At 37.9% G+C, this 26,109-nt stretch overlaps 1 protein-coding gene across 2 annotated transcripts in view; it reads right to left on the bottom strand.

Moving 5' to 3' along the window:
• Positions 1 to 25,876, bottom strand: part of UBN2 (ubinuclein 2) — a 51,712-nt gene extending 25,836 nt beyond the window's left edge. Inside the window, exons 1-7 of one of the 2 annotated variants that reach the window (XM_053978530.1) lie at positions 25,428 to 25,876; positions 21,219 to 21,311; positions 15,489 to 15,590; positions 6,511 to 6,648; positions 5,172 to 5,284; positions 3,662 to 4,160; positions 363 to 433 (exon numbers count right to left, since the gene is read on the bottom strand). In XM_053978530.1, the coding sequence (XP_053834505.1) occupies positions 363 to 433; positions 3,662 to 4,160; positions 5,172 to 5,284; positions 6,511 to 6,648; positions 15,489 to 15,590; positions 21,219 to 21,311; positions 25,428 to 25,847 (1,436 nt within the window). In that variant the 5' untranslated portion in view covers positions 25,848 to 25,876. Of the gene's footprint in view, positions 1 to 362; positions 434 to 3,661; positions 4,161 to 5,171; positions 5,285 to 6,510; positions 6,649 to 15,488; positions 15,591 to 21,218; positions 21,312 to 22,413; positions 22,481 to 25,427 lie in introns of those variants that run through there. The other variant, XM_053978532.1, reaches the window with a different exon arrangement.
• Between the last annotated feature and the right edge of the window lie 233 nt (positions 25,877 to 26,109).

Raw genomic sequence — 26,109 nt, 5'->3', positions numbered from 1 at the left:
TTCTATATTAAACCCTTAACTGAAGATTACAAAGAAAACATCTGGTGTTTGCCCTCATGAAAGCTGAAGATCTTTTGAGTAACAAAAGTGGGAGACAGGAGTAAATAAAGGCAATTTTGTTGAATTTTACACATGAAGTCAAGGACCAGGGTACTGCAAAACATTTTGCACTGGATAAAGACAGGCATGACAGGAATTGTACGCATATATAAATCTCTTTAGCTAATAACTAGAGCTTAGACTGATCTACCTTCATTGACTTTTAAGGGATTTGTTGGAACAACCTCAATAATACTTCCTCTTCTGTATTTTTCCTTTCAACCCATTTCCAAAAAGGGAAGGTTCTACAGATAAGCACTTACTCCAGAAGAATATTATTCATGTCTTGTGTGAAAAACTTCTTCCTGCCTTCTTCATCAAACATCTTGGCAGCCTGGAAATACAATTTAAAAAAAACCATTCAAGTTCATAGTGTATTTTGAACCAACCATCTTTGTATCTTTACTTTTGCAGCCATATCATATTCTTATTTCCCAGAAAACATTACTTGGAAAAGAATAAAGAAAACCAAGCTATTCTCAGCTGCTTAGAAAAAAACCTGAGGATTGTTATTGTTATACTCAAATATACACACCTTGCTCTAGGGCAGACAATCATTCTGTTTAGGGTCTGCCTGGATCACTGATGTTAACACATTCATCTTTTGAATAACCATTAAGAAAATGGTAGATGCTTTATCACCATCACCACCACCAACATTCTACTATCTCTGTTTTAAAAAGAGAAGTATTGTTTGACAGGTCAAGAAGGCAAGAGCATTAACTAACATTTCTACTCCATCTTTTTCTACCTGCTATGTGCTTCATCCAGTCACATCTTTCCAGCTTTCTTAGAGTTCTCTCAAACCTTCACTGCAATTTCTACAATGGGATTATATATGCTAGAGGAATACCTCATTCCTCCTTTCTGCTTCTGTCCAGCATTCTTGCCATCTTTAGACTGTATCTTTAGTATTTTTGTCTGGTATTTTTGTTCTTTTTATCAGAAGTTTTTACTGATCTCCCAGCAATTCCCATGCAGAATCCCTTTATCTTTGTTCTTATCACCTAGATCCCTTTTTTTTCCCCACAAGGAATGACAGCTTATAGGACAAAGCCAATTCCCTGTACCATTCTACAAAAATCATTAAGAACCTTTTTCTAGTGTACATCTACTCTGCAGAAATTCAGAAGTCGAGAAAAAAGAGCCCTTAAAAAAACCCATAGAATGGTGACTTGCAATAATATAGCTAAAAACTACAAATAATCCAAGTAATCAATGTAATTCATTTATTACTATTAAATACTTACTGTTCTTGCTCTTTGTAACTGACCCATTTAAATTTGAAAAAAAAATAGTTTTCTATAGATTGTGAACTCTACCTCTCTTCCTGTGTGAACTGCACAGGAAAAGAGTGTGACACTGTCAAAGCCGTAAGGTAGCCCATTGTCTGAATGCTTTATTGCTTCAGTCATGAACACTGATACTGGAGTTTGAAGTTCCTGCAAAGACTGCATTCCACTCATTGTTTTCTACCATAAATACAGCTGTTGAGGGGATGGTACTATGTGTTTTAGAACACTGAAGCATTTGTCCTACTAAAAAATTTAGAACAGTTATAGATGCTTGCAAGTGATAGGGTACCAAAAAGACAAGTCAAAGTCTTAAATCCGGTACCTTTATGTCTAATTGACACAAAGATTAGAGTCATCATCTAATTTATATAAAGCAGAAAGAAAAAGCTTTAACATTTTGGTCCCAGGTAGACCTTGAAAGGCAATTCCAACATTATAATATTATGCTGGACAGCATTGCGGGCTTTTAAACCGAGCAACTCTGGCAGATTCAAAAAACTTCATCACTAACTATGGTTGGGTTCTATTTCCAGAGTGATTATCTTGACAGTGACCTTTAAAATAGAGTAAAACCCCTTTTATTTACTTTCCTTCTTGTATACAATATTGCCTTCTCTCATGGTAGTACAGAATACCCCACTTGGGGAACTAGAACACATCAATCTATCAAAGGAAGTCAGGAAGTTATTGCCTTTAGTCAGTGGCTTTCTAATCTTACTATTTTTATAATCTTGAGATATTCTACTCCATCCATGGAGCATAGGCTTCTTCCTACAGCTTTAAAAACTCTTCTTTGTGCTAAAGAGATTTAAAGCTGTGAGCGTCTGGTAAATATTTGAAAAGATTCTTTCATTTTTAGTGCTTTTTAGAAGGTGTCTGATTACAATTTACAGGAGATATGGAAATTGCAATCTTTAAGTCAACATACAGTCTAGTTGTTCCCCAAGCATAAACTTCCTCTGCTTAACCAGGAAGCTTTCAGAAGACACTGTCAAAAATGGAAGAGTTCCCAACTGGTCTAGAGGAAGATATCCCTGCCCACAGCAGGGGGATTGGAGAGGATGATCTTAAAGGGCCCTTCCAACCCAAAGCACTTTCTATGAGGAGTTATGTTTTCCAAGAGCCACTGAATTAAAGATGCCTCCCAACTGGTTTGGGATTGTTATACAGAGAAGCAACATCAAAAAACTTGGGGTAGGTCACTAACGCTTCCTGAATTTTGGCCTAATGCATTTCTGCACTTTTGCTAGCAGCTTATTGTTGATTCATGGCAAAATTAACCTGTATACTGAAAGGCAGACAGAAGCTCCTTCACTTCAGTAAATATTAATTCATTGGCTGTATTTAGCTGGGTATGTTTAAAAATAAATAAGAAAACTAGAAGACACTTCTATACAGGTAAAAGCAAAGCAAGCTCTGCAATTATGTAAATTATTTTCTTTTTGTCCAAAAAAGGAAGTAAGTTTTGAAAAAGCAGTTAACTATGAGTAAAGAAAAGCTGCACTTTATACTAAATAAGGAAAAGCTGCACTTTATTCTAAGTAAGGAAAAGCTTTAATATCATAATCTGAACAAGCAACAAATTTATTCTCAACTTATTATTCTCAACATCCATAACAGAAACAAGGAGTATGTAATACCTTAATAGCTCTGATCCCTTTCAATAACTTATTGGAATATTCATAACTTGTTTAACATCTTTCATCCCATTTTTGAGGAGCTGAGATTCCATGCTAACCTTCCAGAAGAACAAGTTCAGTTTTGTGGTTGGTTGGTTTGTTTTTTGTAGCTGGGTGGTGGTTTCACTTGGTTTTTTTTTGTTTTTTTTTTTTAACTGGCAAGTTAAAGCCAAAAAACCAATACATGGATTTTTAAGCTGCAGTCATATTTCAGGTAACCTCCTCCAAAGTAAGAAAACACCCATTCCATTTAATAATTCAAGTTAAAATAAAACTGGTATTTCCATTATGGAGAAAAACCCATAAATAAATGAACATTACAAGTTATGAAGTGTTAGAATTGTACATAGAAAATTTAGAAAACCCTGTTTCCACTGTGAAACAAACACTGCTAAAAAAATTGACCTGCATCATCTCTGCCCGTTTTCATCTGAGTATAAACACAGCCTTTAAGATTGCCATTAACATCAATTCTTCATTTCTAATGTTTCAGCCAGCAATTCAAGGATGACACTCAAGGTCCTAATTGTTCTTCCTTGTTCTCTCAGGTTCTTGAATGCAATCCACTACCAGTGAATTTATACTTACTGTTCGAAGGTCTCCAATGCGCTTTTCAAGTAGCATAGGCAGACCTTCTGGGAGGGCAGGTACCTGCTTGGGTGTCATGACCTGAGAGGTGTAGGTTGCCTGAGTGACATTTCCATTCTCTCCTGACAGCTCAGACACCGGGCTGCCATCAGAAGTGCCATCAAGCAACTTGTCAAAGTCAATGTCTCCCAACATCTCCAGGGCACTTTCAGTTTCTTGCAGGAGCTCAGGTTCATTTGTGCTACCAAAAATGGAGAGGACAGGATCATTGATCCTAAGATTCAAGTCAGCGATATCATTTCCTGCACTGAGAGAGGAAGAAGGAATTTTACTAGGGGTAGAGGTTGCAACAGTCACTGGAGGTTTTGGACCAGGTTCCTTCTTCCTCATGGCTTCCTTCTCTTTTTGAAATTTACGGATCATGGCAGCTAGAGAAAGCGAATCTTTATACAATTTCTTTTTCTTCTTCTCAGACTTGTGTGAATTTAAGGCCATTACTCTGTAGAGGAAAGAAAGCTTTCATTAGCATGTGACTTTTGAGGCTTTAGTAACCTTTAACAACCAACTCAAAGTTTAGTACAATTAAAATTTATCAGGGGGAAGAAGCAAGTACTTCCTGCTTCCATCTTCTGACCATTTTATCGATTACCATAAACCTTAGGCAGTCATGTGGTTACACGTTCTCCAACTGATTTGTTACATTTTATACCCATTAAGGCAAAAGTTATTTCATTTTGACTTCTCAATTTAATTATGGAGAAGTTGGCAAGTGTTAAAACTTATGGCAGATTTACAAAACTAAAATACTTAAATTTGCCTCCCAAGACTGCTTAATTGTGGCAGGCTGCCTGCACAGCATATCCGTTAAAATTCTTTTCATTGTTAAAAATTTTTAAATGCAGGCTCAAAATCTATATTTTATTTAAACTGAGAATTTTCCACCAATTTGTCACTTTGAAAAATGAAGTCAATAAATTTTCAATATTCAATGTTAATATTCATAGTAAGACAGCCTCCATCCACTGAATAATAGTTTTCTAGTAGCCACCTAATCTAGTCCCACCATCATAATCTTTCTATGCTAGCCTCAGAATTCAGCACAAAGTCAGTAAGAAATATGCAGAAGAATAATTAAACTGTATTTACAGCTTTACAGATGAAAAACAGAGACAGGAAGAAAATTATTTTTCATTAGAAGATGCAAATCCTAGTGCTATCTTAGATGTTGGGTAGGACAATGATGTTTTATGCTATTCATAATACTCAAAATTTATTTTCTGTGATTTGTCTTATTATTCCTTGCTCAAAGTTTCAGGGGGCAAAAATTTAGCCTGTAGGACTGAGTCATATAAAAACCCCATACAAATTCTGAAACAAAATCTATAAGCTATTAATTACAGTATAAAAGTACAATATTTAAAAGAGCTGTAATGATCTTGCTATTGCACACAATCTCAAAGCCAAACTTCAAATATAATTCAAGGGTTCTTACCAAGAAAAAGAAACCTACCCCAGCTGCTTAGGAACTTTCATTTTCCGAGGCTTCTTCTCCTTTTCTGTCCCTTCATCTTTTCGCTTGCGTTTCTTCATTCCACGATCTTCACTTTCTTTCAACTTTGCTATCTAGAAAAGAGATCAAATAAAGGACAGTGATTCTTCCACCCTAAAAGACTTCTACAGCAAGAAACATTCAGTTTTCTTTACACTTTCCAATTCAGAGCCAGGAAAAACACCTCAATGTGTGTAAAGGCAAATGGTATGATGGGACTCCTAGCAGCAAGTGAAGTTACTGACAAGTGTTAATCATGAATCATTTTTAAACAGTGAGGAAATTTAGAGTTTTCAGTAAGAGAAATACTCTAAGGTACATGCACACTGCTGCCCAGCCAGTATGGCCAATGGCTACCTTGGAATTCCTGCACCTTCTTGTGCTACCAAAGTTTCACTGCTGACTATGAAGCTGCCCACTATGAAACATCTTTGCTGGTCAATACAGGACACCTGCCTCCCCTCCCCTACTGACCCTTAGATTATCTGAGGGTGCAGGGCAGGGAAACAGAAAGCCTTCAGATTGTGCAAGCATTAGACAGCAACAGGTAGAATTATGGTGTAGTTATCAACATCATTTTAGTCACAAATCAAAGCCATAGCATCATACAGGTTGCTAGAAAGAACATTATCGGCATCCCAGTGAGAGTCAGGACAAGAACCTTAAAATTAAGAGTTATAGAGCAGGAAAGGACACCAGGAAGAACTAAGTTCTCAGAAATGGCATGCAACTTGTGAATCATATTGCAATTATGTTTGCGTTGACTGTAACTTGTCAAAGTTTATAGAACAGCATGCTGTTTGGAAAGATTGTGTATATAATTTTAATATAGTTATTCTTATCAACTGAGATTGTTTTAACAGGTATTTTGGTTTAAAATATGGTTTAATGGTTAAATATGGTTAAATTTGGTTTAAAATTCTCAATATTAGGACAATTTCATATCATGCTAACTTTGTGCAAAATCATTAAGAGCAGCAGCAATGAATTTAAGGTCTCATCTTGTATAATAAAATTCTTACAGAATTACAAAATCATCTGTCAGTTCAAGATGGGGGGATACAATTTGTCAGGCTGGCTAAACAGATGCTTAGTCTTACAAGACTGGACAGCCTGCAGACATTCTCAGTTAGTTACTGAAAGCTAGTACATGAGCCACAAAACAGAAAATGCAATAAAACAGTACCATGCATCATTCTGCTTTTGGACTCTTCATCTGAGCCATTCTAAGCATATCAAATATTTCAAATGTCCACCTAGCTTCTATTTCTGTATAAAAGCCTTAATTAAAATCACTCACTTTAGGTGGCCTATGCTTTTTGTCTTCTGCAAAGTCTTCATCCTCCGATTCAGATGCCTGGCGAAACTGTAGTGTACCAGTGTTGATATAAAACCCTCCATATTTGGTTGTCAGGGATGCAGGAACCAATTCATCATACTGGGTAGGAAAAGAAAGATGAATTTATCAGCATTTCTTAATAAACTAAACATGTATTTAATTCACCAGTCCCTATACATAAAAATATATATATATATCAATTCACAGCACAGCTTGCTAGAATAGAAACAGGATAGCAATTCTATAATAATAATTATATATAATAATAATATATAATATTATACTATATAATAATATATAATATATAATAATGCTATAATAATAAATATAATATAATAACATATATAATAACATATATATAATAATTATATATAATAATTATATAATTAACTCGCTGAGGCACAGAACATTAATATCACAGAGCATCCTTTCAAATAAATGCCCTTTTTTTAACAAAAAGGCAGCATTACAGCATTAAAACCTACTGCTTTCTCAAGGCAACTCACCGAAGTGCCCTGCTCAAAACCCTACTTCTTTTAAAAAGTTCCCTGAAATTTTCTTTTGATAAAAATGATATTGCAGACATAAACTTAATTTCAGTGTCTGTAACCTTATTTCCAATTTTAGATGTTTAATACAATGTTGCCTCTTAAACAAATATCACAATGCCAGGACTTTTTTCATTTGAAGGCAAACATTTCATTTTGTTCAGACAATTTTAAAACCACAAGATGTTTCAAACTCTATCAATAGTTTATTTTGAAAAGTACTTAGTATTTATGAAGAAATTTCCATGTTAGCATTATAAAGCTGAATCTCAAAAATACTGAAATCCAAAGACATAGAAAAAGTGGTCAATAATCAGTATAGAGGATGACAATATCAATTGTATTATTACATGCAACCACCAACCTCCATGCCATGTAAAATATACTGAAGATAAAATGGTTTAAGAACCAAAAAGTCTAGGCTACCAAAGACTTTTAGACAGGAAGAAGAGTTATCCAGGAAAGTAAAACAGTAAACATGTACTTCAACAAGGAAGCTGGAAAAAGAGCCTGAACTGGAGGTCTACCCAGGGATTTAATCTGAGTAAGTAGTTAGAAACGTCCCTGACTCATCACCTTTTATCTTCCTGGAACAGAGAACTTCACAAGCAGTACAGAAAGACAAAATGGGAAAAGTGGTGACAGCATTTATATAGTACCCTAAGATGATATGAAAAGCCAGCGCAAGACAGTGAGAGAATCTATTAACTGAACAAAATGAAAGTGAAGTGGCTTAATAGTGGACTTGTCATTCATCTTAAAAGACCAGGAGGACCATGCAAAGTAAAATTGAGAGTGGAGGTTGTGTTAGAATTTCAGAGAAAACTCATGCTTTTTTTCCACAGCTCTCAGAACCAGCTTCATTAGGTGCAAGGAAATTAAAAGTAGAGAAAAGAAGTTACTATCCACAGTGCTTAAGAGACAAAGGAGACATTTCCCATTTGAGCAGACAGGGTGTGAACTGAACTGGCAAGGGTGGGGCTATAAAGGATCAAAACTGAAGAACACAGTGGTTGCCAGGTTGGAAGGAAAAATATCACACAGTCAAAGCTGGGACCATTATCATAGGAAGCAAAAGCCAACACAGTAAAGACTGAGATGCAGAGCAGTACAGGAAGGCCTGGGTAACATACAAGTAAGGATTAAAGACAGTCCACAAATGAGGAATCATGAATCACATGAATCACAGCAAATTATCTGAATTATCAACATGCTGTGTGGCACAGATCCACTGGATCAAGGCAACAAGAAAGGCAGAATTAATTTAATATACAGAATGAATGTATTCCATAACAGTCAACAGGCAAGTAAGATCAGCAAGATGTGGATGTATAACTAAGCAGCTGAGGTTTCAACAGCTTCTGTTAAGGACTGTGAAGTTAGTCAGACCTTCAAAGACCTTTCTGATATTCAGTTCCTCTTAACCCTTGAGTAAGACTACTTTTCTTTACCAAAATCTGTTTTTATCCTGAACAAGGTATAACTTTTAACTCAATGTTATATTTTAGACATAGGGGCCTGCAGACCACAGTGTAGCTAGTACACCCCCCTTTGAACTAAACTTACTATTTTCTAGTGCCCTAACTAAACAGAAAATGAGTATGTTTGTATAAGGTATTAGTAACAGAGATTAGGCTTCATTTTGAAGTGCTTCCAGAACTCTCCGTTAAAGGAAACATGGCTCTAAACCTTCTTATGAATTCTAAACCTTCTTATGAATTGTTTTCAAGACCTTTGCTTTAAACTAGTTTTTTCTGGGTATGAAATCACACAATTTATCTTATGAACAAAACTAAGTTTAAAGCCTTTTACAGTGTTCTGCTCTTCCTTACACATTTCAAGGGCAAATCAAAAAATCTCAGACCTACAAAGAGACAGGGCTTGACTGACTCCTGTGAACACAGGTTTGTCCTACGACTGATTATGGAACCATCCTGCAGGTAACAAAATAAGACTGACAGACTGTCTGACCATCTAAAAAGCAGGTTCATATCTAAGTTATTTTAAGCTATTGTCCTTGAGCTACAATACTACACTTTTAGTGCCATTAATCTAATTAATGTTTTGGTATGAAAGAATTTATTTTTTTAAAAAGTAAGTTAACTGGTTTCAACTTCATCACTATACTAAGAACAGTGAATTTTTATGGACTATACCGATTTCTTTCTGAAATCCAGACCCACAGCAGTATCTTATATTAATATTGTCTACTCCTCAGTCCAGGTATTTTGACCACAATCCTCAAATATTCTACTGTGATCCTTCTTCTCATTCACCTCCCTTCCAGACAATAACCTCCAAAGGTACACAAGCGAAAAAGTTTTTAAAGACTTCTGTACTAAGTCTTGGAAATGAGATTTAGTGCAAACATGTCTAAATGGTTTAACAAATGCAGCTTGTTATTATTTGTTGTGTAACAGATAATGCTTAGCTAAAACATAAGCAGGGATAATTTTTGTACCTTGTTTAGTTTATTTCTGAGGTAGGTCTAACCAGCTTGGGGTGGAAGGAACTGTTAGTTGATACTGATCATCAGTAGCCCACTGAATAAAGGCCAAGCTACTGAAATTACGTTAAATACAACTCCTTCAGTGAAATGGACTAAATATCTACACAGGTCACTACACACTTCAGATACTTCAAACATAGAAAGTTGATTGATCTCTATGCTTCTTCAAGATGCAAAGAACTGAAATGCAACACTTTGGCTTTGCCATCCTTTAAGGCTAAGTTTTCCGAAAAACACATAACTATCTTTCAAATAGAAAGATAGTAATAGAACCTACAAGGAAATCTTGAACAAGGTTAAGGGGAAACAATGCATTGCTTTGCTAATCCAAGGAGATATCAAAAAGCAAGCACGAAGACCTTTCCTGTAATAAAGAAGGTTTCTCTTCCAAAATGCACAGGTAAGTTGGCAGGTTGGTTAGTTTTTCTTTTAACCCTGGGAAAAATGACAGCCAGCAGAACACAGAAGAAAAAAACATACGAGATTATAAAAGATAAAATACTTGGCCCAGGGTAGCCTCATAGGAGAATCTTAGTTTAGTAGGCAGGATATCATAAGCCATCAGCCCACCTGAGCACCTTGAGAGAAGTACCAATACACATCTATTCTCCTGTTGTGTTCCCATCTCAACCAACACCTTTTATACCTTTCCAGCAGCCACCAGAGCTAGGCTATTAGCTTAAGTGACCTTCACTTCACTGAGGCTACATTCTTATCACCTTGAAAACATTTCAGCCAAAGTTATAAAATGTATGACCAGTCATGTGACCACTTTTATCTGTACAATTCTTTCAGAGTCTGACCTACAATGAAAATCTAGTTCAGTGTTAAATAATTATGTAATGTATTACTTAATCTCTCCAGGTTTAATGTTACAGAACTACTAGAAGATTCTGCAGAAAAATAGTTATACTCCCATTTTCCTCTCATCTAACATGAAGAGCAGATTTTCCATATATGACACTTAAGACAAATGCTCCTAGCAAAGATCTGTTATTCTGGCATGTTATAAACCTCCCTTTGTATTACATTAGTAATCATACTGTTTGTGTATTTTTTGGGAAACACTTAGTTTCACTGCTTTAGGTACTGCTTAAACAAATTAATCTCCTCAAAGAATAGCTGATCCTGGGCCATGATCTATCCCTCTAGTAGCTCAGATTACTTTGAAAAGTGATTTTGTGCTCTTCAAAAAATTAAATCTAGCAAAACACAGGACGTTGCTACAACCATTATTATTTCCTTCTCCTACAAATTTAAAGAGTGGTACTACACAGGCCAGATACAAGCTTCAGGTGTTTTCAAGAACCTATGCAGGTGCTGAATTTTCAGTTTATTCTTATTCTTTCCTAAAGAATGGTATGCCTTTTTGTAGAAGAAGCACAAAAACTACTACTGCTTTAACAAACATCAGACGTGCTCTGCAAATTCAACTACCTTTGTTCCTCTAGCCATTTTGGTTCTTGTATCTGCTTAGTTCTTGCATCTGTATCTATTGGTTAGATACTCCACTTTATGCCTAGACGTATTTTGGGGTGAGGAAGATAAAAAGCCAAGAATCTACAAATTGAAACTTGTCCTTGTACTCCCTTGAATGCATAGGATATAATGGGGGCCAGCCGGCAGGCGTCCCCTGAAGACACGCAGGAAGCGTGCACGACGCGTTATTAAAGGTGACACGGTGCGCTCGGCTAAGTGAGCACTATTCCCCAAACACACAACTTCCAAGCCTGGGCAAAGTGACAATGAACAAGGAAGACAGTACTAATATAAACAAACCAATCCAGAACCAATGAAACAGTTGGCAAGTCAACCTCTTAAAAATAGAAGCCTTAATGCACCCTCATGTATTCAGTGCGGATGAGGCTTACGACTGAGGTCTACAAAGGCAGCCTTTTCCAGATGAAAAATGCCACAGTGTTCAACTTCTCTCAATACACCACGAAAATATTTTTAATAATGGTTCCTACGGAGTATTCTTCTGTAAATGCCTCTAACATTTGCGGGTTGATAACTTGGTTGCTTTGTTAGGTTTTTTTAAGAGACAGTCATCTTTTTAAAACAACAACACTTTTTTCCATAGATAGCATAAAACAAACTCTTTAGAGTAGGAAGAATGAGAGAACAGTACCAAGTTGGCCTGGAACTACGTCTGGCCCAGAACCTCACAAAAATGGTAAAAATTTCCATTCACACACTGAGCTGCCATTCCCTGAAGAGATACTCTCTTTGCTGGGAAAAAGTTTCTCAGATATTCAAGAGTTTTGTCCAAGATAACCTTACTGATAACCCATCAGCTTCAGGTTTTAGAGGCAAGCCAAGGTAGGAGAAAAGAAGGTAATAATCTATCGTATCTTTTTAAGTCTGGAGAAGACAAAATGAGGACAAATTTATCCTGCAAACATGTGAAAACTGTATTTCATGACACAAGATTTTTGCAGAGACCAAGCCCTTAAGTTATGGAAAGTATTCTAGGGACCCCAGATAGAAACAGCTTTTAACAGTGTGTCCAGAATTACTAAAACCAACACAAAATCTTTAAAAGGTTTTCTTTAAAGATGATCTGAGCTCTTGAGGCAAGATTTAGCTAAAGAAAAAGTAAGATCTTCCTTTTAGCTGAAGTACCTGTTTTGGAGAAACTTTCCATGTATGAGAAACCATTGATATGCTGGTATTCTCTAGTGACCAGCACAGGACTTCTAAACACATCAGTGTTTAGAAGGCTACTATGGAACTATGAATATAACAGACTAGATCAAATATTTACACAGGGGCCTGGGTGTCTGAAGAACTGAACTGCCTGCTTCCCACTGCTCTTGGCATTCACATTTAGCTTCAATTCCTGCCAGTATGGGTACCTAGTATCAAAAAAATGCTACTTATAGATTTGTACGTCAACAGTTCTTTTTCTACATTCATCTACTTGAAATGGAGGAAGTTTTTGGTTTGGCTATCCAAGCCTTGTTACCTTCAAGTAAGAGAAAACAGCGTATGTTTTCATTAACACTTTAAATTCCCTCTTCTGTATTGCATAACAGAAAGCTCAGAAAGCACTGTGCTCCCTTGCAGTCTCTACCTATATAAAGCTTACATTGCCAGGAAAGTATTCAACCAACCAAATAATCAGAGGTCATCACAAGAGCAAGTAATCAGCCTGATCTGGGTGGACATGCATGTGTGTGCAGGAAAAATAGACTGGGTGAAAAATTCTACAGGAATTCCACTCCACAAAGAATGTAGTTCTGGGCAGCTTACACTATCGCAAAACCTATTTTCAACATCAAAGCAGTGGAAACACTGAGGAGGGGCAGCTTTCTTTGCAGGTTATAGACATTTTGTATAGGTCCATTAAGATAAGCAAAGATTAGGACTTGCCACCAGGCTAACCCCTATAGAGCAGTTAGAAACAATAGTAAGCTGGTTGTGATTTACTTTTTTACTGGAATTATCGCAATCCACTGACTACAGTCAAAATGCTCAAGCCAAGAACAGCTGCTCACATAGATTTCCTGCTTGCCTGCAAATGCATTTACCTCAAAATCTGTTTTTAAAAGGAAAGTATCTCTAAAGCTATGGAATAAATCTGTTTCAGTGCCAAAGAGCTCAGTATTTCTTTCACAATTGTAACAAGAAAAAGGACTAAAATTCTGAGAAAGCTTTCAAAATTTTTTTTCTGGGGTAGAGACAAGCTAATCCTGGAGTAATTCAAGAGGCACTCATATTCACTTTTCAAGTGCTTGTGCCCAGGATATTACAGCTTTTTATATGTAAGAAAGTGTGTCTTCTAAGAAGTAGTCCGGGGCCTGGCTCTAACACATCTCAGGGTACATGGCAGTTTCATAGTTGGCCATACAGAAGATGAGCAAGCCAGACATGTAGATTTTGTTTCTGAACACTTCTCCTGTATCCAAGGCAGAATGATGGAATTAGAGGTTTTGCTGAACTTCAACTCGTACAAAACCCTTAAGCTCTACAACAACATGGACTGCAGCTGGCCCACTAAATATTTTTCTTCTTTTCTATATTAAAATGGGGATAACAGCAAAACAAAGATGGTCTCTCACTAGTCCGTATTTGTAACGCAGACATGAGGCGTAATGATTTGTTGAGGACAGCAGTCTTTAGAGAATACACCATTACTCTCCAATAGCTTCCACAGCTAGGACATGATGCAACCATCTGGTCCTCCAACAACTGCCTTTTGTACATTTTGCAAGGACTCTGGCAAGAGACAGAAGTAAATGTTCCTGCAAATCTACCAGATCTGCTGCTGGTAGCAACACCAATGCTGGAAGGAGGCACAGTATGCTAAGTATTAATACAGCGGACTCATACTTTGACAGAGACCTGTGCTATGAGTACTGCCAGTGTTCAAAATCTCCTATCAGATCTGTGATAGGACACAGTAAATCCAGGAAAACCTAGCTGGGACTTGGGTTGGGTATCATAAAATTTTAAAAGTGAAGATGATGAACTTAAGCAACAGTGAGAAACCAGATAAACCTATAGGCTCAAGTGGTTTCTCAGCAGAAATGAAGCACATCTGTTCCTACCAAGCTGGAGACCAGAATCTGACCTTTGGAAAAGACATATGAAGGCTTAGATCCCAATATTGTTCCAGCAGCACAACCAGGAGTTGTGAGATAATGATAGAACAGTTTAATATTGGCAGGTTCAAGTTTCTAGACAAAGAAAAATGACAAACTAATATAAGTTACAGTAAGCAACCTTACAGCAAGCTCTCTCTCCACACAACCTGCTTCAGAAACTACCAGTGCACACAGATAAGCTCAGCCTGCTATGCACTGTGGTTTACTGCTCAACTTCTGCTGAAAAGGGTATCAGCTCTGCAGACACTTTCTATGCACCTCACACAGGTCACAGGACCAATCAATGCAACATCTACATGCTTAAAACTTCACAGCTCTTTACTGTAAAGTTTTAGAATTTAAATGAAGGCTTGACATAATGTATGCTAAGCAATGCACTTATGTGCTTTTCTTACTCTTTTCTCGCAACTCCTTTTCATAATCTTTCCTCTCCTAGTCAGAATTCCAGCCCACTCCTTCTCACAGCAGATCACTGCTGTTTTGTCCAGTGTCACTCAGCACTGGAAGAAATTAAAGGCTGGCATGTGACAGCTCTTTTTTTTTTTTTTACTTGACTAAACTATACACATACTTCTTTCTGACATTTAATAAGGAAGAATTATACGAGGTTTCTGAGCTTTTAGATAATCCACTTTTTTTACCAGGCTTTGTTCTCATTTTCATAATTTTATATATCACCTCCAAGATATCTTCAAATGCCCTCTTATAAACATTCTGATATCTCTGATACTGCCTGCACCAAACTAATACCTTTTTCTTTTACTTCAAGATGTGTTTTCATTTCCAAAAGATATTCAGACAAAGTAAGCAGTAATATCCTGCTGTTTAACCTATTTTGTCTCAATTTTTTCAGACATATTCAATGTTCAGAATAACCATCCTATTTTTACTGGTTTTTAAGAGGAGAATAGCTTCCTGATCTGAAGTAGGAAATCTAATGCCAGTAACCCACTAATAATCCAGAGAGCTAGTATAAAAAACGAAACAGAGCCAGTGTAATTTCAGTCAACAGCAAATGAAGCACACAAAAATATTTTCATTTCTAAAGCTGGAAAACTATTTGATCTAGGAGTAGCTTTCTTAATTCTTTGGTGCACAATATCTTGAGTAAGACTACAAATATAGTAATTCATTGGTCTCCCAAAATAATATGCCCTTTGCATTCACATCAGTTATAGACAGGTACAAAGTATTTTCCCTTACCTTTCTTCTGTACTGGAAAGATAAAGCACTGCCTCATGATTTCTTGCTGCTGTGCTGAAGCTTACTTACCGCTTCAGAATTATCAATGAAAGGGTCCGTCTCGTCGTAGCCGTAACCTATATCGATCAGATCCTGCAGGCGATCTTTCCGATGTTTGTGGGGCTTGCCACCCTGAAGACAAAGCAAGTGTTACATCACATAGGAAACAAGAAAGCAACGTCCTAAAGCCTATAAAACATAAGGCATTGTAGGAATAGTCATTCAAAGAATTAGCAGTTTTGCTTTCTCGAATGTTTCCTTGAAGATGGTCTAGAGGACTAATGAAAATTTTCACACACCAGAATCATCCCTGAAAGGCAGTCACTAGCTACCTTTTTCTGCAAGACCAAGATCTTCCTAACATTTCGTATTTAAAGATGTTTTCCTGTCCTGTGGTTTTAAAGTATAGTGTTTGGACTGCTAATGATAGAAAGGCTGGGATAATTTAGAAAGTGTTAAGTTTTTCAGTATGTTACAGTGTCATTACAAGGGAAAATAACGACAGCCTGGACTTCATTAAAGTGTTTCCCTACACAAGATGGATTAATTCTCTATAGTACATAAAAAGTTGAGTTTTAAAACATAAAATGTTACTTGAAACATTACTTAAAACCAGAAGCTGCATCAAAAACTATGGATGGGTTCACTTATCTCCAGGAGACAGTAAAATTAATTTTAATTTGCAAGTATTCTTTTCATGTGGAAATTTCATTGTTAAGTCAAGTAAAGACTCACAGCCAGTTCAAATATTCAGGAAATCTAAACTTAAAGTTACACAAAAATCTTCTTAGGATCTACGGCCTAGTTTTCTAGCTCACATATGTTGTCAAAATCATCAATAAAAATCTTAAAAGATAAAATTCTTGAAAAAGCACTGCCCTCATTACAATGGTAACTTCCACAAATTCAAGACTTGCTCCTGAAACTTCTCTGCCTGCACCCTACAGCTCTGAGCATTCTTAGAGCAAGTCAGCCTTTCTAGCTGTGACATCCAAGTACAATACTCCACTAGTTACTATGAGAATGCAGAGGCAGTTTCACCCCTGCTCTTTTATGAGAGGTGCAAGCATCTCAACAACTCCATTTTAACAACATTTTGAGAACATGCAAGTTTGTGACCAAGTAAAGCATGTGCTCTTGCAAGCAAACAGGAATCTCTCACATATACTTAAATAAAGAAATGTAATAGTCCTATGAGAAAAACCTCAAAAGTAACTTCAGCTTTTAACTCACATTTCCAAGCTACATTCCAAGCTAAGCGAAGTATTCCTATCAGTCCTATCATCTCCTACAATCACTCATCTGGAAAAACATCTGAATGACTGCACATTTCCAAAACATGTGGTACTTTTTAAAAAAAAGAAAGTTTGCATGAGATGAATGAGAGATGAAAAATTAAGTTAGAAAAGGCAGCACTTAAGAATTCTGATTAAACTCTTGTGTGAAAGCTTATATAATTTGTGATTCTGACTTAGGTGCCAGCAGGCTAAGAATGCTTCAGAAACCATATCTCACCTGTACTGATCTCACTAATGTGCAATGCAATCCATCTCTGTACTACATCTATCTTGCTAGTAACCATCGACATTCTTGTTTGCCAGTCTAAAATCTCTTTGCAGCAATGGTTATCCCATGATTCTATGATTTCAGTATAATAAAAGGGCAATAATTTTTTTTTAAATTTCCAATACATTCTGACTGCCTGATAGTCAGAAAATCAGATATGGAACAAAAGTAGCAACAAAAAAAAAATAAAGTCTTATAATAGTTGAATGAACAAAAGCAGTCTTAAAATACTACCTGTACTCAGACATATGAAAATATCTAAACCACTGTGTGCATAATTAAGAGATTTTCCTTCAGGCCTGGCTCTAACCAGTTCTGTTTAAGGAACTGTGTTGAGATTTCATATGATCGAGATGTTAAGGATGCCAGAGTGCAGCAGATGAATGAAGGGATTATCTGTGTCAGTGTCCACCATGCAGCACTTCAGGGAAGTTTTATTATTGCAACTTTCCTCCAACCTTTTTGTGCCAGAACATAAGTAGTCACAATACTAGAGCAACATTACGGTGCCTAGTTCCTGAAGCTGCAAATACTATTCAAGTATTCAAAAAAAGCCAAAGATGACTTTAAGATATTAACTGTGTCATTAAACCTTGCGTTTAAACAACCTTTGTCTAACAGGACTAGAAGGTAGGTGGCAAATAAAATGCCAATACCTGAAGAATCTTGAAGAGAAGAATCTATAAACCAGTAAACCTGGTCTTTATGGTGGATAAGTTAATAAAAGCTATAAACAACAGAACCAGCAGGCACAAGAATATACAGAGCAAGAAGAAATGTTGGTAGAAGAAAGTATTTGAAATTGTTTTAAAATGTTCCAAACATCTTTAAAAACAAGAAACTGTCATGAGATAAGGAAGATCCACTTAAACTCATGTCTGATCTACAGCTAGGAAAGAAAAGGTAAGAATAGGTATCGCATTTTGGCAAAGAGTGATCAGCAAAATTATTATGGAATATGCATTCATTCATCTTTAGAAGAAACAGAGCAGGTGAGAGTTGGGGAAGGACATGGGTCTAAGATGACAATTCACTGAGGAACGTAAAGGAGAAAGAAAACAACTGAAGAATCACTGAAAGACCTTACAGTTGCTCTGAAATTAGTATGATTAATAGGCAGTTAAATTCAGCATCAATAGAGCAAGATAATCTGCATAAAGTACAACCTAAGCAAAAAAAAAAAAAAAAACCCAAACAAAAAAAACCCCAAAAAAACACCATGCTGCAAATTTGTTATGCTGGTCAGGAACCAGTGGAGTTGTTAGGCACAGTTCAGACATTTGCTTAATCAAGAATGGTCAAAAAAAAAGAATTGGGAGTTATTAAAAAAAAGGAACAGAGAACCAAACCAGAAGTCATCATTATAACACTAACAAGTCAGGGCATCATACCATTAATAGGCTTTCATTTAAAAAAACTATTAGAACAAAAAATAGAACAGTAAGCCAACAAATATGTTTAAACATAAAAACCACCACTTCCACACAATAACAATGTTAAAACACCACAGCTGGAGAACTAAAGTGCTGGATTCTGATGATAACGTCAAAATCATATGCAATGTGCAGAAGAACTGGAAGTGTTTCTTTGATTCTTGCAATACAGAAACTATGGAGCACTACAAGAACTCATGAGGTTTAAACACTGTGTTTTTATATGACAGTCACCATGATACTCCAGTGCTGGGGAACACAGAAATACGGTAATGATCTGGTAGATTTCTGGCAGAAAGCTTTAAGAAGATTAAACATGTGACCTTTGGCTTTGAGAGAAATTAAGATACAACACAGACTGCCAGACAGGCACAGTGAAGTAATATCAATGAACACTTGCTCTATTATACTTTCAAGTATGGGGTTCCACTAGTGTCAGAGACTATGCTACCATCCATTAGATGGATCTTCGTTTTGATCCAAGACAAGCTCTTACATACGTACAATATTGTCCAAGGTTCAGTATCATGTGTTCACAACAGCATTTGATTTTATCTAGAGAGTAACAGCAATCAAAACAATGGGAACCCTTCAGATCAAATTTTTTATGCTGATGTTTAGTATGTGCAGCAACTACAGAAGAGTTCTGAATAATCAAGTAAACAAATGGTACATTATGCATTTTGTTTTACAAAAATACACTTTTTCATAGTCTTTCCTTAGTATCTTATATCAAAGAGTGTACTGATTCGGTTATGAGTACAGAAATTTATCTGAAAAGAAGTAAAAAGTCTTCAAGGCAGACTGCTCTTCATGCATCAAATCTTCCAGAAGTACTGCCACATGTTATAATTAAAACCAATGTTTGAGTATTTTAAACAGATATCTTAGTTAAGTAATACCTAATTAAAAGAGGATATAGTACTTCCTGCAAACCTTTTGCAGGAAGAAAAAAAACCCCTTTATTTTTTTCTCATACAACCACTGATTACAGTTACAGCAAACCACTGTTATGGAGTGTTACAGTGTAACTCCAGCTAAGAAGAGTATCCTGAAGCTGGTCATTCATTGAGGAGAAAGGGTATCTACCACACCAGAGCCCTGCTCCTCTTGAAGCTATGCAGTGAATGTCTCAACACAAGAGGCAGAAGATGGCTGGATGCTGTCAGAACATGAGCAATTGTACTGGGTCAGTGTTCAGAGATGTGATTCCTCTGAGCACGCATGGCAAGTAGAGACTGATGGTTCTTATATTGGAAGAGAAAGGATAGGGAGTTTCTAACACAAGGAATCTTAATCCCTCATCACCCTTCATGCTTAGTGGTTCTAACCTAGTAAGTGGTTCTTTATATAAAGACATTCCCTTTCATGGGGTTGAAAGGGACAAAAGGCAAGTCAGAGAATGAAAGGGAAAGAATCAGAAGTGCAAGTAGTAATGAAGATGCAAGTGCGCCACAAATTTAGACTGTTGAAATTTGTGATTTTTTGTTACCTACTGCTTTCCAATGGTTAAAAGCATCTATTCACCCCTTTCTGTGACCACTGAACATCGAACTGTGGTTTTCTTAAGTCTAATAACATGCTTAGTCCATAAATGTACAGGTTCAGCTTTGATGGATGCATAAACATATGTAAAATTAGATTGCTTCCACTACTACTCCCTCCTACATATATTGCTTTACATACTTCCATTGACTTTCATCAACTGTAGTTAAGCAACTTGTTTCAGATATTATAAAATCCTTAACACTTTAATAGCTGAAATGAGTTTTCTAAAATAGTGTGATTGAAACATTTTTTGCTCACATTCAAAAAATTATTTATAATTCAAATTAAAAGCAAACAGCATTTTGGAACAGCCTTCTCAATTCATATAAGAATGATTATTTCCAGTTGTATCACAGCTAACATGCCTTGAAATAATATATAGACTGAGCACTTAGAAAAATCTGCCCTTTCCAGAAAAAAAAAAACCCAACCAAATAAGTCAGACAAAAAAGATTTTAATATGTATATTAATAGCCGAAGGTACAAATGACTGCTCTTGTTTCCCTTCTTTATTATTGAGGTGTTCTATTAGTAATCCAGAATATCAACTTGCCTCAGCATGATGATGAGCTCTGATTGCCAGCTCAGACTTAATCACCCAACCCTACCTATATGAATTCTTAAAGACCTGTTTGGGTGTGGTTTTTGTCAACATTTTCTGATTTCGACCTTCATTTACTAGTGAAAGGCTCTTTATTTTGCTAGCTAGTGTTGTTCAAGTCACTCACACTACACTTTCAGAAGCCAGTAGAGTATCTTTAGGCAGTTGGCAGCTACCAGACATTCATTGAGCAATGATTTACTATTTAACAAATAACTTCCTATGGAAACATTCCAACTAGTCAGGACATCAAGATTCATCAGTATTTAGCCCAAAGTGAAGACCTGTTGAATAGTGCACCACAGTATTACATAAAATTTTTTTCTTCCAGAACAGCGTAGAACATGAATATTGACCTGCATCTATTACCAAGATTATTCTTTTCCAAGAATAGCTTCACAAGCTATAACATCTATAGACAAATCTATTTAGCAGACTTGTCTGATAGGCTTGTGGCAGCTTCAGGGTACTTAAATGAAATACTGTGAGACAGTCATCACTGAAACATACAGAAGTCATTTGACACTACATTAGCAACCCTATTCAGGAAAAAAACATTATCTGTTATCACTATTAAATATTTGTATTTTTTAACAAAGTGCAGTAACTCACATATTTTGCCTCAAACTTCTTGGCAAGCATTTCTACTTCATGTCGCTCACGTTGTTCATCATTATATGGATCCTCTAAATGAACCGATTTCCTCTGAAAAATGCAAAAGTTACACATTCATTCCATAAGAAACACAGAGTGCATCTCAAAACCTATGAAATGTCAAAAAACAATACTCTAATGACTAAATAGTCTGAATTTATACTTCATCTCTAAAAATTACTTTGATCATTGAATTACCATCTAGCTACCTTTCTTCTGATGACAACAAAACCAGAAGAATTAAGATAAATACTCAGATTTGCATTTTCCCAAGCATTCCACAACAACCTCAACTAAAAGTCTAAGCATAAGAGAGAATTATGGCCATTTGAGGTTAGAAAAAACTCTCTCTAATCACAACTCCTTTTCACCTCTGCTTCCACTCACTGACCCCTCTAACAGCTGTTACGATTCTTCTAGATACAACAGACAGGATGTACATGGTGTGTTAACCAGGAAGGAAGCAGCCAGAAGACTAAAAAGCTCAGTAAATGATAACAATAATTAATAGAAATCTTTTATATAAAGAAAAAAAAATTACAGTGCAAGAGTTAATTTCAGTATTCATAACTATGTTAAGCCACAAAAGAGAATTAATATTCCAGCTATACATACAAGGAGGGAGTAGCCCCTTACTTTTTTGCTGTTTTTTAGAAAAGAGGTTTTCACTGAGATAAAGTCAATGAACAGGGTATACATAGTGCTTTTGTTTTTTTTCAATAAGTGATGGCAGAAAAACAGGGCTGCCCTCCTTCAACCTGGAGTTCACATAAATACATTAATTGCCAGAAGGGGGAAGGTACTAGGATGATAAAATACGGTGGAATGGAATTCCATTTTTTAGCATTTTATGGATGGCAACTAATTTTACTGCACATGGACTACTCACCAATGAATAAATGAAGATTTATGAAAAATAAAAAAAACTAAGTTCAGAAAAGCAAGATCCTGCCTCCATAGTATAAAAAGTCAGTATATTGATTAAATGGTGACCAAACCAGCTCATTAGCATCAAGACCAATGTAATGAGGAAGGTAAGCTAAGCAAAACTGCAAACACCACATAATTATAATACATTTTCCAGACTGAGTATTTGGAGAAAAAATTAATAGAGGCTATAGTTACTCCTAAAACATAAATTAAAGCCACTTACTTATTTCCTGCAGGCATAATTAAATATAAAATACTGCTCAATTCATGAAACACCATTTTCTCTACTTATAGCTGGGAAAAGGTATTCCTTATCTTCTGCTAGGCATATGTGGCTTTTTTCTAACTGTGAAAGGAGACAAGGTTGAGCCTAAAGATCAATAAAACTTAGTACTTAAGTGTTAACTTGCCTCTCTCCAGCAAACACTCAAAGCTGACTATCAATTTGTTTAGTTAAGCAGTACCTAAAACTCAAATTCAAGCAAATTTTAGTTTTGACTGTTTCTAAGGGACGGATGGCTCTCGAACTAAGACATTACTACTTCAGCACCTTTGAAGCCTGTTTGACAGAAGCCAACTTGAGCTTCTGGCTCATCCACTTTGACTTGGGTTTTATGCACCAAGCCTCAGTCACCCCAAAAGAAATGGGAGCGCACTTTCACTTCCGCCAGCATTTAAGAGGCAAATAAACCCTTCAACTACACACACTTATTACTCACATTCAAAACTTTACATAACTTCTCCCAGAAGATGAACTCTACAAACAACCCTATCAAAGGATGTCGTCTTTATCAAGGCAAAAAAGGACAAGGACAGCATAAGCTTTTAAAATAAACATTTCTACTAGCTTCTGATTCAGCACAGGAACCTAAATTTGGAATTAAAAAAAAAAAAAAAGACAGAAGTTGCACTGCCAAATCAGTTTTGAGATTCTCTATCACTTCATTACTATATTACTACTATTATCATGGCCTATTAAAGCCACATTTGAAGTTATGCCTGTGCATCAGTGCTTGCCTTCCTTTGGAGAACTTTTCTTGGTTGCTACAGTTCCAAGAATACTACAAGATAGAAAGACAAGCCCCAGACTTTGTAGTGTTAAATTTTAATGGGAAAAGTTATAAAAAAGTTGAGCAACTTCTTATAAGGGAGAAGTCAACAACAGCTTTCAGAAAACCAAATCAATCTTCACCCCTACAAAAAATCTGCATAGTAAAGTATCTGAACTGTTAATTTTAAATTGAAACATTACTAAAACAACAAATGTTGAAATCTGAAACTCCACTTAAAACCACAAAATTAACTACCAATTAGTTACTACCTACACTGAAAAAGTAAATCTCAAGATTTTAAATCTTCCCTAATATTAGAGTAGCTTTTCCAGGTTTTACCATATAACAAGCAAGAAATTTAACTGACAGGCCAAGTATACATCAGGTTTTAAACATGAGTAAAAGTCCAGAATCACTTTAAATGGATCCTAATTTATGACACTGTTTTACATAGTAAATCAGCTGATTATTTCACAACCCAGTAACAGAAGTGCCATTATGATCCATTCATTTTAATTTGGACTCTATGGAGCTGAAAATATACAAAGTTTCTTACAAAGCATTACTATCACTGTCTCTACCATAAAAGCAGTATCTGATCCCAGTTGTACCGAAATTCCCTAAATCAATGCTCTCCCACCCCCAGAAGACATGGAATTTGCATCAGAACTACATCAGAAAGAGCCCGTTTTCCCTGAGTATGTGATTAAGATATTGGCAACCTTCAGAATAAAAGGCAGTTATGGAACTGCCAAAGGGAAAAGTCAGCCTTCAAGTACTGAATCACTTCTAAACACTAACACAATTTTCACCTTCACGGAACTGCTCAGAAAGATTGCACTTCAGAGAGAAGCATGATTATATTACACTAATTTTGAGGAGTCATAACTGGCACTGTTTGCCCACAACAGCTGTAGGACAGGATGAACAGAAGGAACCTTTTAACTTGCATGACAAGATCTGAGGGATTAAATTCAGTCACTGATTTTTCTGCCTTCCACATTTGAACACAATCCAGTGTGTATATCTCTCCTACAGCAGAAAAAGTGAGCAGCCCGCTAAGTATAGTTACAGCGCCATCATCGCCTAGAAACACTTTGGTTCAGAAGAAAAGTTTCAACCATATTCAAGTTTGTGCTGGATATAAAAATTCCATGGCAGTACCATACTGGTATTTGATACTTGCTTTTATCACCAGATCTACCAAAACCTTCTAAGTAGTAGTTACTTACTTGCTCTCTGCCCTTTTCAGTAAGAGACAAGTTTTCTCTAAAACTGTGTACTGGATTAAAGAGAAGCCACAACTATTTAAATCAAGTACAACTTCAGTCAACCAAGAATGAGCAGCTCAAGTGTAACCAGTTTAAGGACACGCGTCTCTCCTTCCTACTTGGAACAGTGGGCCCTGTTGATTGGCTAACGCTGCTTGCTTCCTAAAGTTGTCTGCAGGAGTTTTGTCCTTAAAAAAAACAAAGTAATTCAAGTATCAAAGACTTTCTGCTTGGGAGGGACAAGCAAAATAAGAACACTTTGGTTTTTTTTTTCCTTGAATTAAGTTCTCAACACTTACAGGTGTGGTTACCGGTTCAACATTAACTCATTTATCCCTGTCCCCTCCAAGACTACAAAAACTCCTATCCAAGTCTGCTAATGATCACGTACTGCTTCTCGAGGCTTATAGCAGAGCTGGGCTTTCTTTATTTACCTGCACACAGCCTAGGGACAACCCGGAATACAGACCGGCGTGGTCAGTTTCCTCCAGCTGCCGGCAAAGACCTCTCATGATGGGAGGATGAAACACCTCTCCGGGCAGGGAAGGGGAGCGGCAGGGAGGTGAGCCGGGGTAAACGGGACACAAGACAGTGTAGCTCCTCCGCCTCAGCCTGCACCAAAGGCCAGAAGCCCTTGGCCAGGTCGGGGACAAGTGGGAAGCCTCCCCTTCCCCCCAGGGGCACGGGCGCAGCCTCAGCACCAGGAGGAGCCCGCAGCGACGGCAAAACAGACGGACTTCCCTCCAGGACGCCGCCCCTCCCGCCGTACCGGGACCACCCTCGAGCAGCAAGGGGTAACCGATAACACTATCGGCAAGGCCGGGACCGCCGGCAGCCGAGAGGAGGAGGAGGAAGCGCGGCGGGGCCCGTGCCGGCGGGAAGGGAGGGAAGAAGGGGAAGGGGAGGTCCCGTACCCGCGAGTCCCCACACAGCAGCAGCTCCGGGTAGCTGAACTCCACGCAGCCCTCCTCGGTGGGGTCCTTCAGCACCACCTCCAGGCGGACCGTCTGGCGGAGCGGGAGCGCCTCCCGCGGCGGCGGCGGCTCCTGCCGCCCGCTCTGGCGCGGCGGTGGCGGCAGCGGCGGCGGCTCGGGCCGTGGGGGCTCCCGCTGCGGCGGCTGCTCGGGCCGGCCGGGGTCGCGGGGCGGCTCCGGGCGGGCAGCGCTGTCGCTGGGCGGCTCGTGCGGCGGCGGTTCCGGCGGTGGCGCCTCACGGCCCGCTGGAGGTGGCTCCGGGTCGCGGCCCGCCGGCTCTCGCTCCAGCGCCGGGCTCTCGCCCTCGCGGCGCCGCACGGGTGACAGGCTAATGAACGGCACCCGGCGCGGCTCCGCCATCCTCCGCCGCCGCCCCCCCCCCCGCCCGCCGTCTGCCGGCCCCCGCCTCACACGTTCGGTGACACCGCTCTCCGCGCTCCCTCCCACCGGCCCCGGCTCCTCCCTCTCCCTCCTCCCCGCTCCGCCGCCCGGTCGGAGCTACCCCTACGTTCTCCTCGCCGCCCCCGCCATCTTGGCGCCCCCCCACATAAATAGAGCAGCCCCGCAGCCCGCGCAGGCGCAGCTGGGCCCGCGTCGCTGCTGTTATTGCTCAGCTTCCCCC

This window comes from Vidua macroura, chromosome 5 (assembly GCF_024509145.1).
Source record: "Vidua macroura isolate BioBank_ID:100142 chromosome 5, ASM2450914v1, whole genome shotgun sequence".
Classification (NCBI taxonomy): domain Eukaryota; kingdom Metazoa; phylum Chordata; class Aves; order Passeriformes; family Viduidae; genus Vidua; species Vidua macroura.
This window is presented reverse-complemented; position numbering and strand designations above follow the sequence as displayed.